The following is a 13,889-nucleotide window of genomic DNA, read 5'->3' on the forward strand; positions in this document are numbered from 1 at the left end:
ATAATCTGTGACAACAATTACATAAAAGGGGAGAGGATAAATATCTGCAGTAGCACAGGAGGACTAAGGCAGAAGTACTCATAAGACAAAAGACTCTTATGCATATGACAATTTTTTTTCTTGTCTCATATGACAATAACCTAACAGTAACCACCCGTGAAAAAGCTACTACTGAAATGTACAGCTTAGAAAAGAAGAAACAGGAAAGTATTATGGAATACCACCAAACAAAAACAACTGACAGAAATACAATTAATAGGCACAGAGTAGCAGATTGGATCAAAAAGCAAAGCACAACCGTATGCTGCCTTCAAGAGATACATCTAAGCTGCAAGGACAAAAACGATTCTCCAAGCAAATATTACCCAAAGAAAAGCAGGTGTAGCCATACTCCTATCTAACAATGCTTACTTCAAGACAAGAAAGGTAACCAGAGACAAAGATGGACATTTCATAATGATAAAGGGGTCACTGTATCAAGAAAAATTACACTTCTTTATATGCACTGAACCAGGGAGCACCAAAATACGTAAGACATCAACTAACTGATCTAAAAATAGAAGCAGACAAAAACACAATCATACTTGGAGATCTCAAAACACCACTGACAGCTTTAGACAGATCATTCAAACAGAAAATCAATAAAGAAATAAAAGCCTTAAGTGATACACTAGACCAAATGAACATAGTAGACATTTAAAAGACATTTCACCCCAAAACATCAGATTATACATTCTTCTCCAGTGTGTATGGAACATTCTCAAGGATAGACCATATATTGGGCCACAAAACTAACAATAAATTTAGGAAGACCAAAATTATACCAAGCATATATTTTTTACAATAAGGCTTTGAAGTTAGATTTCAACTTTAAAAAAGAAGTAACAAAACCACAAAAATGTAGATATTAAACAACAAATTTCTAAAAAATGACTGGGCCAAAGAAGGAATAAAAGCAGAGAATAAAAGATATATAGAGACAAATGAAATTGACAACATAACATATCAAAATTTCTGGGATACAGAAAAAGCAGTAATAAGAGGGAAGTTTATATCATTGCAAGCTTATATCAAGAAAAAAGAGAGATCCAAGTAAACAACCTAACATATTTTAAGGACCTAGAAAAAGAAGAACAAAGGCAACCCAAAGTAAGCAGAAGAAAGGAAATGAACAAAAAAACTATAGAAAAAAATTGATAAAACAAATAACTGGTTCTTTGAAAAGATAAAAAAAATTGACAAACCCTGGGCTAAACTCAGTAAGGAAAAAAGAAAAATAACTCATAAACAAAATCCAAAATAAAAGAGAAGAAATTACCACAGCCACCATAGATATCTCAAATTCAACAACACAGAAGAGATGGATAAACTTCTAGAACTGTACAATCTTCCTAAACTGAGTAACAAAGTAGTGAAAAACCTAAATAAATCTATAAGCAGGGAGGATATAGAAAGAACTATTAGAAATTCTCGAAAAATAACAGTCCAGGACCAGATGGCTACACTAGTGAATGCTACCAAACATTGAAATAAGATTTGGTACCTGTCCTTCTCGAAGTCTTCCAAAAAATAAAAGAAGCAATACTCCCCAACACATTTTTTTTCCTGAAATTGGAAACAGGGAGGCAGTCAGACAGACACCCGCATGCGCCTGACCGGGATCCACCCAGCATGCCCACCAGGAGGCAATGCTCTGCCCATCTGGAGCATTGCTCTGTTACGACCAGAGCCATTCTAGTGCCTGAGGCAAGGCCATGGAGCCATCCTCAGCACCCGGGCCAACTTTGCTCCAATGGAGCCTTGGTTGCAGGAGGGGAGGAGAGAGACAGAGAGGAAGGAGGGGGGGAGGGGTAGAGAAGCAGATGGGCACCTCTCCTGTGTGCCCCAGCCAGGAATCGAACCTGGGAATCGTGCACGCCAGGCCGATGCTCTACCACTGAGCAAACTGGCCAGGGCCCTCCCCAACACATTTTAAGAGGTCAATATAACCCTCATACTAAAAAGCAAACTACAGACCAATATCGCTAATGAATACAGATGCAAAAATCCTAAACAAAATATTAGCAAATCGAATACAAAAACACATTAAAAAAATAGTACATCACAAAAAAAATAATACATCACAATGAAGTGGGATTCATTCCAGGAGCACCAGGATGGTTCAACATACATAAATACATTAATGTAATATACCACATCAACAAAACAAACAACAAAAGCCATATGATACTATCAATAAATGCAGAAATAAGATACAAGATCCTTTTATGTTTAAAACAACAGTCAATAAAACTGGAATAGAAGGGAAGTACCTCAACATATTAAAGGCCATATATGATAAGCCATCAGCTAATATAATACTAAATCATGAAAAAATAAATGTTTTCTCTCTAAAATCAGGAAAAAAAAGTTACTCACTCTCTACATGCTTATTTAACATAGTTCTTGAGGTTTTAGCCAAACAATCAGGCAAGAGAAAGAAATAAAAGACATCCATATTGGGAAAAAAGAAGTAACAGTATAACTTTTTGCAGATGATATGATCTTGTATATAGAAAACCCAGTGACTCAACCAAAAAACTATTAGGAACAATAAATCAGTAAGTCAAGTCACAGGATACAAAATCAATATACAAAAGTCTATTGGTTTCCAAACACCAACAATGATACTTTGGAAAATGAACTCAAGAAAACAATTCCTTTTATAATTGTAACAAAAAAAAACAACTAGGTTTTTATGGTACTATAAAAAACCCCAAATAGCCAAAGCAATCTTCTGGAAAGAGAATGAAGCAGGAGGTTTCACACTACCTGATGTCAAATTATACTACAGAGCCATGATAATCAAAACAGCATAGTATTGGCAGAAAAACAGATAGACATACAGACCAATGGAACAGAATCGAGAGCCCAAAATAAAACCCCACATATATGAACAAATTATCTTTGACAAAGGAGCCAAAACATACAAGGGAGAAAAGAAATCCTCTGCAACAAATGGTGCTGGGAAAATTGGAAAGCAACATGCAAAGGAATAAAACTTGACTACAGTTTGTCTACCTGCAGAAAAATTAATTCAAAATGGATCAAAAACCTAAATAGAAGATCTGAAACAATAAATTACATAGAAGAAAACATACTTAGTACGTGTACTAAACTCATGGACCTTGGCCGTAGAGAACAATTTATGAATTTGACTCTAAAGGCAAGGAAAGTAAAGGCAAAAACAAATGAATGGGACTATGTCAAACTAAAAAGTTTCTGCACACCAAAAACAAAACAAAACAAACACTGATAATAAGCCTGGCCTGTGGTGGCAGAATGGATAGATCTCTACCTGGAATGATGACGTTGCCAGCTTGAAAACCCGGGCTTGCCTGGTCAAGGCACAAACAACAAGCAACCAATGAACAACTAAAGTGAAGCAACTATGAGTAGATACTTCTCAATCCCCCCACCTCTGTAAAATCAATAAAGAAAATCTAAAAATAAAAAGGAAAACTGACAACAAAACAAAGAGGCAGGTAACTAAATGGGAGAAGATACGGTATTTACAAACAATAGCTCTGATAAGGGGTTACTACCCAAAATATATAAAGAACACACAAAGCTCAGCAACAAACAAGGAAACAATCCAATTAAAAAAATGGGGGGAGGGCCCTGGCCGGTTGGCTCAGTGGTAGAGCATCGGCCTGGCGTGCAGGAGTCCAGGGTTCGATTCCCAGCCAGGGCACACAGGAGAAGCACCCATCTGCTTCTCCACCCCTCCCCCTCTCCTTCCTCTCTGTCTCTCTCTTCCCCTCCCACAGCCAAGGTTCCATTGGAGCAAAGTTGGCCCGGGCGCTGAGGATGGCTCTGTGGTCTGTGCCTCAGGCGCTAGAGTGGCTCTGGTTACAACAGAGCAACGCCCCAGAGGGGCAGAGCATCGCCCCCTGGTGGGCATGCCGGGTGGATCCCAGTCGGGCGCATGTGGGAGTCTGTCTGACTGCCTCCCCATTTCCAACTTCAGAAAAATACAAAAAAAAACAAAAAAACGGGGGGAGGACCTGAACAGACACTTCTCCCAAAAGGACATAGAAATGGCCAATAGAGATATGGAAAGATGCTCATCTTCACTAGCTATTAGAGAAATGCAAATCAAAACTACAATGAGATACCACCTTACACCTATTAGATTGGCTATTATCAACAAGACAGGTAAGAACAAGTGTTGGAGAGGCCATGGAAAAAAAAAAACTTCATTCATGGCTGGTGGGAATGCAAATTAGTATAACCATTATGGAAGAAAGTATGGTTGTTCCTCAAAAATTTAAGAATAGAACTACCATATGACCCAGAAATCCCTCTACTGTGTATCTACCTCCAATACTCAAAAACATTGGTCTTTGAAGTCATATGCACCTCCATGTTCATCGCACCATTATTCACAGTGGCCAAGACATGGAAACAACCAAAGTGTCCCTCAATAGAGGATTGGATAAAGAAGATGTTGTATATATACAATGGAATACTACTCAGCCATAAGAAATGATGATATATTCCCATGTAAAACAACATGGATGGACCTTGAGAGGATTATACTATTTGAAATAAGTAAATCAGAAAAAGCTAAGAACTGTATGATTTCTCATATAGGTGGGATATAAAACTGAGACTCATGGACATAGATAAATGTGAAGTGGTTACCAGGAGGAAGGTGATGTGGGGGAAGGGATGAGAGGAGGAGATGGTGGCAGGGTGTAAAGAGGAACAATCATAAGGTGACGGAAAATGATTTGACTCTGGGTGATGGGTATACAACATAATCAACAGTTCAAATGCCATAGAAATGTTTACCTGAAACCCATGTACTTTTATTGATCAATGTACCCTGTTAAATTTAATTTTCTAAATAAAATTTATATATAAAAATGGTAAATAATGAGTTTTTTAAAATGAATAAATAAGTATTACAAGCATTAAAAAAATAAAGAATGGACTGGAGAGAGTTCAGAAAATAATATGTTAAACATGAGGCAGATTTAACAAATTTTTAAACTTTTAAAATGTTTAATTCTGCTTTGTATCTCCAAATAAAACTGGTAGGAACAAAAGCATTATATACTCTTTCTTCTACTCTAGCCAATCCCCTTTTCTCAAAAACAGAAAAATATTAACTTAAGCCTAACAATTCAAATAAATATGAAAACTAAGTGAAATAATGAGCATTACTTAAATATCTAAATATGCGATGTTGTATCAGTAGCTAACATGTTAGAAATACCTGAGAAACTTTACAAGCTATTGATGCTTAGGCTTAATTGCCAAAGATTCTGAGTTACTTAAGGATCTAGGGACTTGTATTTAAAAAGCTTTTCAGGTGATTTTAACATGCAGCCAGGGATAAGAACCACTAACCTAAACATCTCTTAATGAAATATCTTCATATTTTGCAGATAAACATACTAAAACCAGAGGAGATGCACTGAATTCCTCTTGATCATAATCAATTCACCTCTGTACAAATTTTAAAAAGAGTACTCTAAAAAAAGATGGCTCTGCCACATTTTCTTCTTCAGGCTCATTGTGTAATCTTGGATTATCCATTCCTCCCCAGAAGTGGCGCTGATACTTCTGGCAGGGAGAAGTGACTAGAGCCCAGAGGAGACACGGGCTATTTGGGGAGGGAGTGTGTTGAGCTTTCAGAAATAAGCTGTCTGTGGGCACAAACATTTCCTGATTTGGGTAGTAAACTTGGTGAATGTGAATTACAAAATGTTACAATTGTGCTACTCTTTCCTGGATGGTTTGAAGCCTTAATAAAATTATGTCCAGGATGACTCGGTCATTTTTTTATTCACTAACGAAGTAACTTGGTGAGTTCAGCTGGCTTTCTTGATGAAGTTATTTAAGTTTTCAATGTTCTACTCATTAAAGTCTTTAAAAAAGAAAAGATGGCTCTGAATAAATGGGGGTGAGTTAGAGGGAAAAAAGTACAATAAAAAGAAAATCATTGGTTTACTGTACTTACCATATAGTCTGCAATATCCTCTGGTGCATCACCATCAATATCAAACTTGAAGGTAACCATTTTGTTATTGTGTGTCTCCAGTTGACACTCTACCATGTTGTCTCCAGAGGTTGACACCTGGGCACAAACATTTCACCACCAGATCAGGAATCAATCATTGTCAGAAGAATCAACATAGTTAAATGGCCATCTCACTCAAAACAATATACAGATTTAATAAAATACCATCAAAATCCCAATGACACATTTTTTTTTCGTATTTTTCTGAAGCTGGAAATGGGGAGGCAGTCAGACAGACTCCCGCATGCGCCCGACCAGGATCCACCCAGCACGCCCACCAGGGGGTGATGCTCTGCCCATCTGGGGTGTCACTCTGTTGCAACCAGAGCCACTTTAGCGCCTGAGGCAGAGGTCATGCAGCCATCTCCAGTGCCCAGGCCATCTTTGCTCCAATGGAGCCTTGGCTGTGGGAGGGGAAGAGAGAGACAGAGAGAAAGGAGAGGGGGAGGGCAGGAGAAGCAGATGGGCGCTTCTCCTGTGTGCCCTGGCTGGGAATCGAACCTGGGACTTCCACACGGCAAGCTGACGCTCTACCACTGAGCCAACCAGCCAGGGCCCAATGACACTTTTTTAAGGAAATGTCACCACAAGATTTTTTTTGTGTGTGACAGAAACAGAGAGAAGGAGAGAGGGGCAGATAGGGACAGGCAGACAGGAAGGGAGAGAGATGAGAAGCATCAATCATTAGTTTTTTGTTGCGACACTTTAGTTGTTCATTGATTGATTTCTCATATGTGCCTTGACCAGGGGTCTACAGCAGACCGAGTGACCCCTTGCTCAAGCCAGTGACCTTGGGTTCAAACTACTGAGCTGTGCTCAAACCAGATGAGCCCGCCCTCAAACTGGCGACCTTAGGATTTCGAACCTGGGTCTTCTGCATCCCAGTCTGATGCTCTATCCAATGTGTCACTGCCTGGTCAGGCTCACCACCAGATTAATAATCAATCATTATCAGAAGAATCAACATAGTTAAAATGGCCATTTTACCCAGGCAATATACAGATTTAATGTGATCCACACCAAAATCCCAATAGCAACTTTTTTAAAAAATATTTTATTTATTGATTTTTTTAGAGAGAGAGGAGTGAGAGAGAGAGACAGAGAGAGAGAGAAGGGGGAGGAGCAGGAAGCATCAACTCCCATATGTGCCTTGACCAGGCAAGCCCAAGGTTTCGAACCGGCGACCTCAGTGTTCCAGGTCGACGCTTTATCCCACTGCGCCACCACAGGTCAGGCCCCCAATAGCAACTTTTAACAATAGAACAAAACACTATCAGACTTATATGGAATCACAAACAGTCCCAAACAACCAAAAAAATCCTGAGAGAAAAGAACAAAGTCAGAGCTATCACACTCTCTGACTTCAACTTTACTACAAAGTGACAATATCAAAACAACATGGTACTTACACACAGATCAACTGTACAGAATTGGGAGCTCAGAAATAAACCCACATGTGTATGGGCAAATAATTTTTGATAAAGAAACAAAAAATATACAATAGAGAAAAGAAAGCCTCTTCAATAAATGGTCTAGGGAAAACTGGAAACCCACATGAACTAGACTGCTATTTGTCACCATACACAAAAATTAACTCAAAGTGAATCAAAGACCTAAATATGAGACCTGAAACAATAAGTTATACTGAAGAAAACATAGGTATTAAACTTATGGACTTTGGTCTTGGGGAGGATTTTATAAATTTGACCTCAAAAGCAAGGGAGCCCTGGCTGGTTGGCTCAGCGGTAGAGCGTCGGCCTGGCGTGCGGGGGACCGGGGTTCGATTCCCGGCCAGGGCACATAGGAGAAGCGCCCATTTGCTTCTCCACCCCCCTCCTCCCTCTCTGTCACTCTCTTCCCCTCCCGCAGCCAAGGCTCCATTGGAGGAGAGATGGCCTGGGCGCTGGGGATGGCTCCTTGGCCTTTGCCCCAGGCACTAGAGTGGCTCTGGTCGAGGCAGAGCGATGCCCCGGAGGGGCAGAGCATCGCTCCCTGTTGGGCAGAGCATTGCCCCTGGTGGGCGTGCCGGGTGGATCCCGGTCGGGTGCATGCGGGAGTCTGTCTGACTGTCTCTCCCCATTTCCAGCTTCAGAAAAAAAAAAAAGGCAAGGGAAGTAAAACTATAAATAAATGAATGGAAATATTTCGAATTAAAAAGCTTCTACACAGCAAAAGAAACCATCAACAAAACAAAAGGAAACCAACTGACTGAAAGAAGGTATTTTCAAACAATATCTCCCCCATAAGGGGGTAATGTCCAAAATATAAAAAGAACTCATACAACTCAACAACAAAAACAACAAGATAAACTTCAAACAATCCAATTAAAAAATAGGCAGAGGACATAAATAAACACTTCTCCCAAGAAGACATACAAATGGCCAACATATATGAAAAGATGCTCATCTTCACTGGCTACAAGGGAAATACATATCAAAACCACAATAAGATACCACCTCACATGTGTTAGAATGGCTACTATCACAACAAGAAAGGTCATAACAAGTGTTGGAGAGGCTGTGGAGAAAAAGAAACCCTTATTCACTGCTGGTGGGAATGTAAACTGGTACAGTCACTATGGAAAACAGTATGACAGCTTCATAAAAAATTAAGAATAAATCTATCGTATGACCTAGCAACTCCTCTTCTGGAGTATCTACCAGAAGAATTTGGAAACATTCATACACAAAGATATATGTACTGTTATATTCGTTGCAGCTTTATTCATGGTGGCCAAGACATGGAAACAACTTATGTGTCCCTCAGTAGAAGATTGGATAAAGAAGATGTGGTACATTTAGACCAGTGGTAGTCAACCTGATCCCTACCGCCCACTAGTGGGTGTTCCAGCTTTCATGGTGGGTGGTAGCAAAGCAACCAAAGTATAAATAAAAAGATAGATTTAACTATAGTAAGTTGTTTTATAAAGATTTATTCTGCCAAACTTAGCGAAAATCTGACATAAAATACTTGGTAAGTAATTATTATTATATGCTTTAACTTGCTGTAACTCTGCTTTATAAATTTTAAAGTAAAGTTACTTCCCTACTATCAAATCACCATTACTGTGGAACCAGTGAGCGGTTAGAAAATTTTACTACTAACAGAGATACAAAAGTGGGCGGAAGGTATAAAAGGGTTGACTACCCCTGATTTAGACAATAAAATACTACTCAGCCATAAAAAAAGATGAAATATTCTAATTTGTGACAACATGGATAGAACCTGAGCATATCATGCTAAGTGAAATAAGTCAGACAGAAAAAAATCAAGAACCAAACGATTTCACTCACATATGGGACAGAAAATTGAAAGCAACAACTGAACAAACAAGACAAACAAGAACTCATAGACAGACAATATGGTGGTTACCAAAGGGGAAGAGGGTTGGAGGGATGTAGTCAAGTGTAAAGGGGGTCAAATATATGGTGATGAAAGGAGATCTGACTTGGAGTGGTAAACACAGTGCAATATACAGATGATGCATTATGACTGCTTTTTCATATGTGCCTTGAAACCTATGTAATTTTATTAACCAACATCACCCCAATAAATTTAATGAAAAAAATTTCAAAACTGTCAGTCATGCCTGACCAGGTGGTGGCACAGTGGATAGAGCATCGGACTGGGATGCAGAGGACCCAGGTTCAAGACCCCGAGGTCCCCAGCTTGAGCACGGGCTCATCTGGTTTGAGCAAAAGCTCACCAGCTTGACCCAAGGTCGCTGGCTCCAGCAAGGGGTTACTCGGTCTGCTGAAGGCCCATGGTCAAGGCATATATGAGAAAGCAATCAATGAACAACTAAGGTGTTGCAACACGCAATGAAAAACTAATGATTGATGCTTCTCCTCGCTCTCCGTTCCTGTCTATCCCTCTCTCTGAATCACTCTCTGTCTCTGTAAAAAAAAAAAAAATGCCAGTCATTGCTTTCTCATTGCAAATGGTGCAGGAGACATTTAGATGAGCTCACAGACAGTACATGGAAAAAATGGTTTAAGTTGTTCAGAATCTAAAAAGACTGTTTTTCTCTTGCTGAAATACTTCATAACATTCTATTACAAAGCTAAGGCTCAAATTACTCAGCAAAAAGCTAAGTTACAAATGTGATTCTGTAGGAAAAAAAAGGGAAAAGGGAACACATCTTTTACAAAAAGGCAAAAAAGAAAAAAGAATGTTACATACTAGTCTCTGTAGCTATATTCAATGCAAAGGTCTAAATTCGGACATGAGTTTCCAAAATTCTCTCAATCCCACAAATTGACTCTTCAATCAAAAGAAAATGCACTGTTGCCTGACCAGGCAGTGGCACAGTGGATAGAGCATAAGACTGGGACACAGAGGACCCAGGTTCAAAACCCTGAGGTTGCCAGTTCGAGTACAGGCTCACTAGATTGAGCGCGGGGTTGCTGGCTTGAGCCCAAAGGTCGCTGGCTTGAAGCCCAAGGTCGCTGGCTTGAGCCCAAGGTCGCTGGCTTGAGCAAGGGGTCACTCACACTGCTGGGGGCCCTCCAGTCAAGGCACATATGAGAAAGCAATCAATGAATAATGAAGATGCCACAATGAAGAATTTATGCTTCTCGTCTCTCTCCCTTCCTGTCTGTCCCTCTCTGTTTCTCTGTCTCTGTCACAAAAGAAAAGAAAAAAGAAAAAAAAAGAAAAAAGAAAATGCATTGCTAATAAAAATGTAAAGTGGTCTAATCTTTCTGGACGGTGATCTAGCAACATGTAATCTTTATACTCTCTGTCCCCCTAATTCTACTTCTAGGAATATAACATTAGGAAAAAATCAGGGATATGGATAAAGATTTGTGCTCAAGGACGTTTTTTGCAGAGATGGAGATGGAGAGACAGACAGACACACACACACACACACACACATACACACATACAGAGAAAAAAAGATATGGGCTTTAAGGTCTAATCTGGAATAACATCTATGGCTTGCTAGTTGAAGGACTGCAGGCAAGTTATCTAATTCTTATTTGTAAAGATAGGCATACTACCAGATTATTAAAGGATTAAATGATAAAACAAACGTATAATATGTGGGGTCCTACTACTAAACAATACACTTTTACTATTACTAGTACAATCTTAATGTAAAATACTGCTCATACCTACACAATAAAAGAGAATGAACTAAAACATTAACAGAAACAATATCTGAGAAGACAAGTGATTTTTACTTTCTTCCTTATATTTTTCTTATATTTCCTAAGTTTAACAATTAATACATAATACTCTCATCAGAAAGAAATATTTAATAAAAAAAAACGTTAATTTAGAACCTGACTAGGCAGTGGCGCAGTGGATAAAGCATCAGACCGGGACGCAGAGGACTCATGTTCAAAACCCTGAGGTCACCAGCTCAAGCACAGGCTCACAGCTTGAGTGCAGGGTTGCTAGCTTGAGCCCACAGGCCCCTGGCTTGAAGCCCAAGGTTGCCGGCTTGAGCAAGGGGTCACTGACTCAGCTGGAGCTCCCGGTCAAGGCAAATATGAGAAAGCAATCAATGGACAACTAACATGTTGCAATGAAAAATTGATGATTCTCATCTTTCTCTCTTCCTGTCCTCTGTCTCTCTCTGTCTCTGTCACTTAAAAAAAAAAAGTTAATTTAGAGAGATTCATAATACCCTACTTCCACAAGGCACTTCCACAGCTCCCACGGTCCCCCAGACTTCTACATGCACTCTTAACCCACATTTACACACTGACCTGAAGGACAGTAAGCTGAAATTTAGTCCCCTTCTCTGGTCGAGGACAGGAAGCTCTTCTCTGTTTGATCCTATCCTGTTTGCCATTTCCAGTTGGGTTATCAGGGGTATCGGTGTTTTCCTTCACAGCTGACACATCATGATGCAAACTAGTGATTAAAAACACAAAAGCAACTTTTATTTAAATTCTCAGAGCAGATATTATTCTGTGATTCTCAAAGCCCAATAGTTAACCCAAATCGGAGTTAATATCTGAAATCCCTTCATGGCTAGAATTATTCTATCCTAATGATAAAATTCTAAGAAAATCTCCCAATTATAAAATCACGACTAATGATTTTATGGAGAATGAATATGTAGTATAATATCTTCTATAAAGTCACAATTCCACACCTCTGGATATACTAAAAGCCACTGAACTGTATATTTTAAATGGATAGAATAATGGTATGTGCATTATAATTCAATAAAGCTATTTTTAAAATTTTTGAAAAACTGAGGTCCTATTATATTTATTTGGCAAACTTCTTCTTAAAGTAGTGGAAAAGAAAGAAAAACCCTGCCAGTGGTAGGCCTCTATGGAACCTGTTATCAGAAGGCCCTCTTGATCAAATTTATCTTATTTATTTTGGGTTTCAAATAAAACTTCTAGAAATCAATTCTTACTGAAAATATACTGCTTTATGTAATGAACTCAATAGGGGATAGATAGACCAAATGTGAGAGACAGAAATAGTGCAGGAGGGCAGAACAAGAAGTGAAAATAAAATGAAGAAAAGATGGCATATATTATACAACAAAATATTATCCAGCCATGAGAAAGAATGAAATCTTGGCATTTGTGATAACATGGGTACCCTTTGATGGCATTATGGTAAGTGGAATAAGTCATAAAAAAGAAAGGCCCTGGCCAGTTGCTCAGTGGTAGAGATTCAGCCCAGTGTGTGGATATCCCAGGTTTGAATCCCGGTCAGGGCACACAGCAAAAGCACCCATCTGCTTCTCCAACCTTCCCCCCCTCTCCTTTCTTTACACCTCTCTCTTCCCCTCCTGCAACCAAAGCTCCATTGGAGCAAAGTTGACCCAGGCGCTGAGAATGGCTCCATGGCCTCCACCTCAGGCCCTAGAATGGCTCCGGTTGTAATGGAGCATCGGCCCAGATGGGCAGAGCATCGCCCCCTAGTGGGCATGCCGGGTGGATCCCAGTTGGGCGCATGTGGAAGTCTGTCTCTCTGCCTCCCCACTTCTCACTTTAGAAAAATACCAAAAAAATAAAATTAAATTAAAATTAAAAAGGACAAATACATATAATTCCACTTATACGTGGAATCTAAAAACAAAAACAAAACCCAAGTTCACAGATACAGAGAACAGATTGGTCATTTCCAAAGGTGGGGTTGGGAGGTATCAAAATAGACAAAGGGAATAAAAAAAGGTACAAAGTTCCAGTTACAAAATAAGTCACGGGGATGTAATATGCAGCATGGTGACACCATAATTAATAAAACTGTATTGCATATTTCAAAGTTGCTGAGAGTAGATCTTAAAAGTTCTTATCACATGGAAAAATTCTGTAATTATGTGAAGTGATGGATGTTAACTAGATTTTATTGTGGTAATCACTTCACAATATATACAAATACTGAACCATTATGTTGTATACTTGAAATATGAGGTTGTATGTCAGTTATATCTCCATATTAATTAATCAATAAGATACCAAAATTTGGGTTAAAAAACTAAAAACGAATAATGTGAAAAAGGTTCAACATAATTAATTCTAACTAGTTTTATTTTCCAGGTTTAAATCAACATGATTATGAAGGGGTAGACTAAATTTCAATTTATCCATGTCAAGAGTATTTTTCAGTTTTTTTTTTCTTTAATAAATTTGAAGATATTTCAGTAAATACAGAAATTCCAGCCCTTCCCTGATGGATCAGTGGACAAAGTGTTGTCCCAGTGCACTGAGGTCACAAATTTGATCCCTGGTCAGGGCACGTACGAGAAGCAATCAATATGTACACAATGAAATAAAACAACTAAGTGAAACAAGCTGATGCTTTTCTCTCTCTCTCTCCATCCCCCCCTTTCTTCACCTCC

The 13,889-nt window shown here is 39.0% G+C and overlaps 1 protein-coding gene across 1 annotated transcript in view; it reads right to left on the reverse strand.

Annotated features, from left to right (window-relative positions):
- The window catches only part of WNK3 (WNK lysine deficient protein kinase 3), a 176,801-nt gene that overhangs the window by 52,499 nt on the left and 110,413 nt on the right, over nt 1-13,889 (reverse strand). Inside the window, exons 11-12 of the mRNA XM_066249044.1 lie at nt 11,788-11,935; nt 6,011-6,127 (exon numbers count right to left, since the gene is read on the reverse strand). Coding sequence (XP_066105141.1) covers nt 6,011-6,127; nt 11,788-11,935 — 265 coding nt within the window. The remainder of the gene's footprint in view (nt 1-6,010; nt 6,128-11,787; nt 11,936-13,889) is intronic.

This window comes from Saccopteryx bilineata, chromosome X (assembly GCF_036850765.1).
Source record: "Saccopteryx bilineata isolate mSacBil1 chromosome X, mSacBil1_pri_phased_curated, whole genome shotgun sequence".
Classification (NCBI taxonomy): Eukaryota; Metazoa; Chordata; class Mammalia; order Chiroptera; family Emballonuridae; genus Saccopteryx; species Saccopteryx bilineata.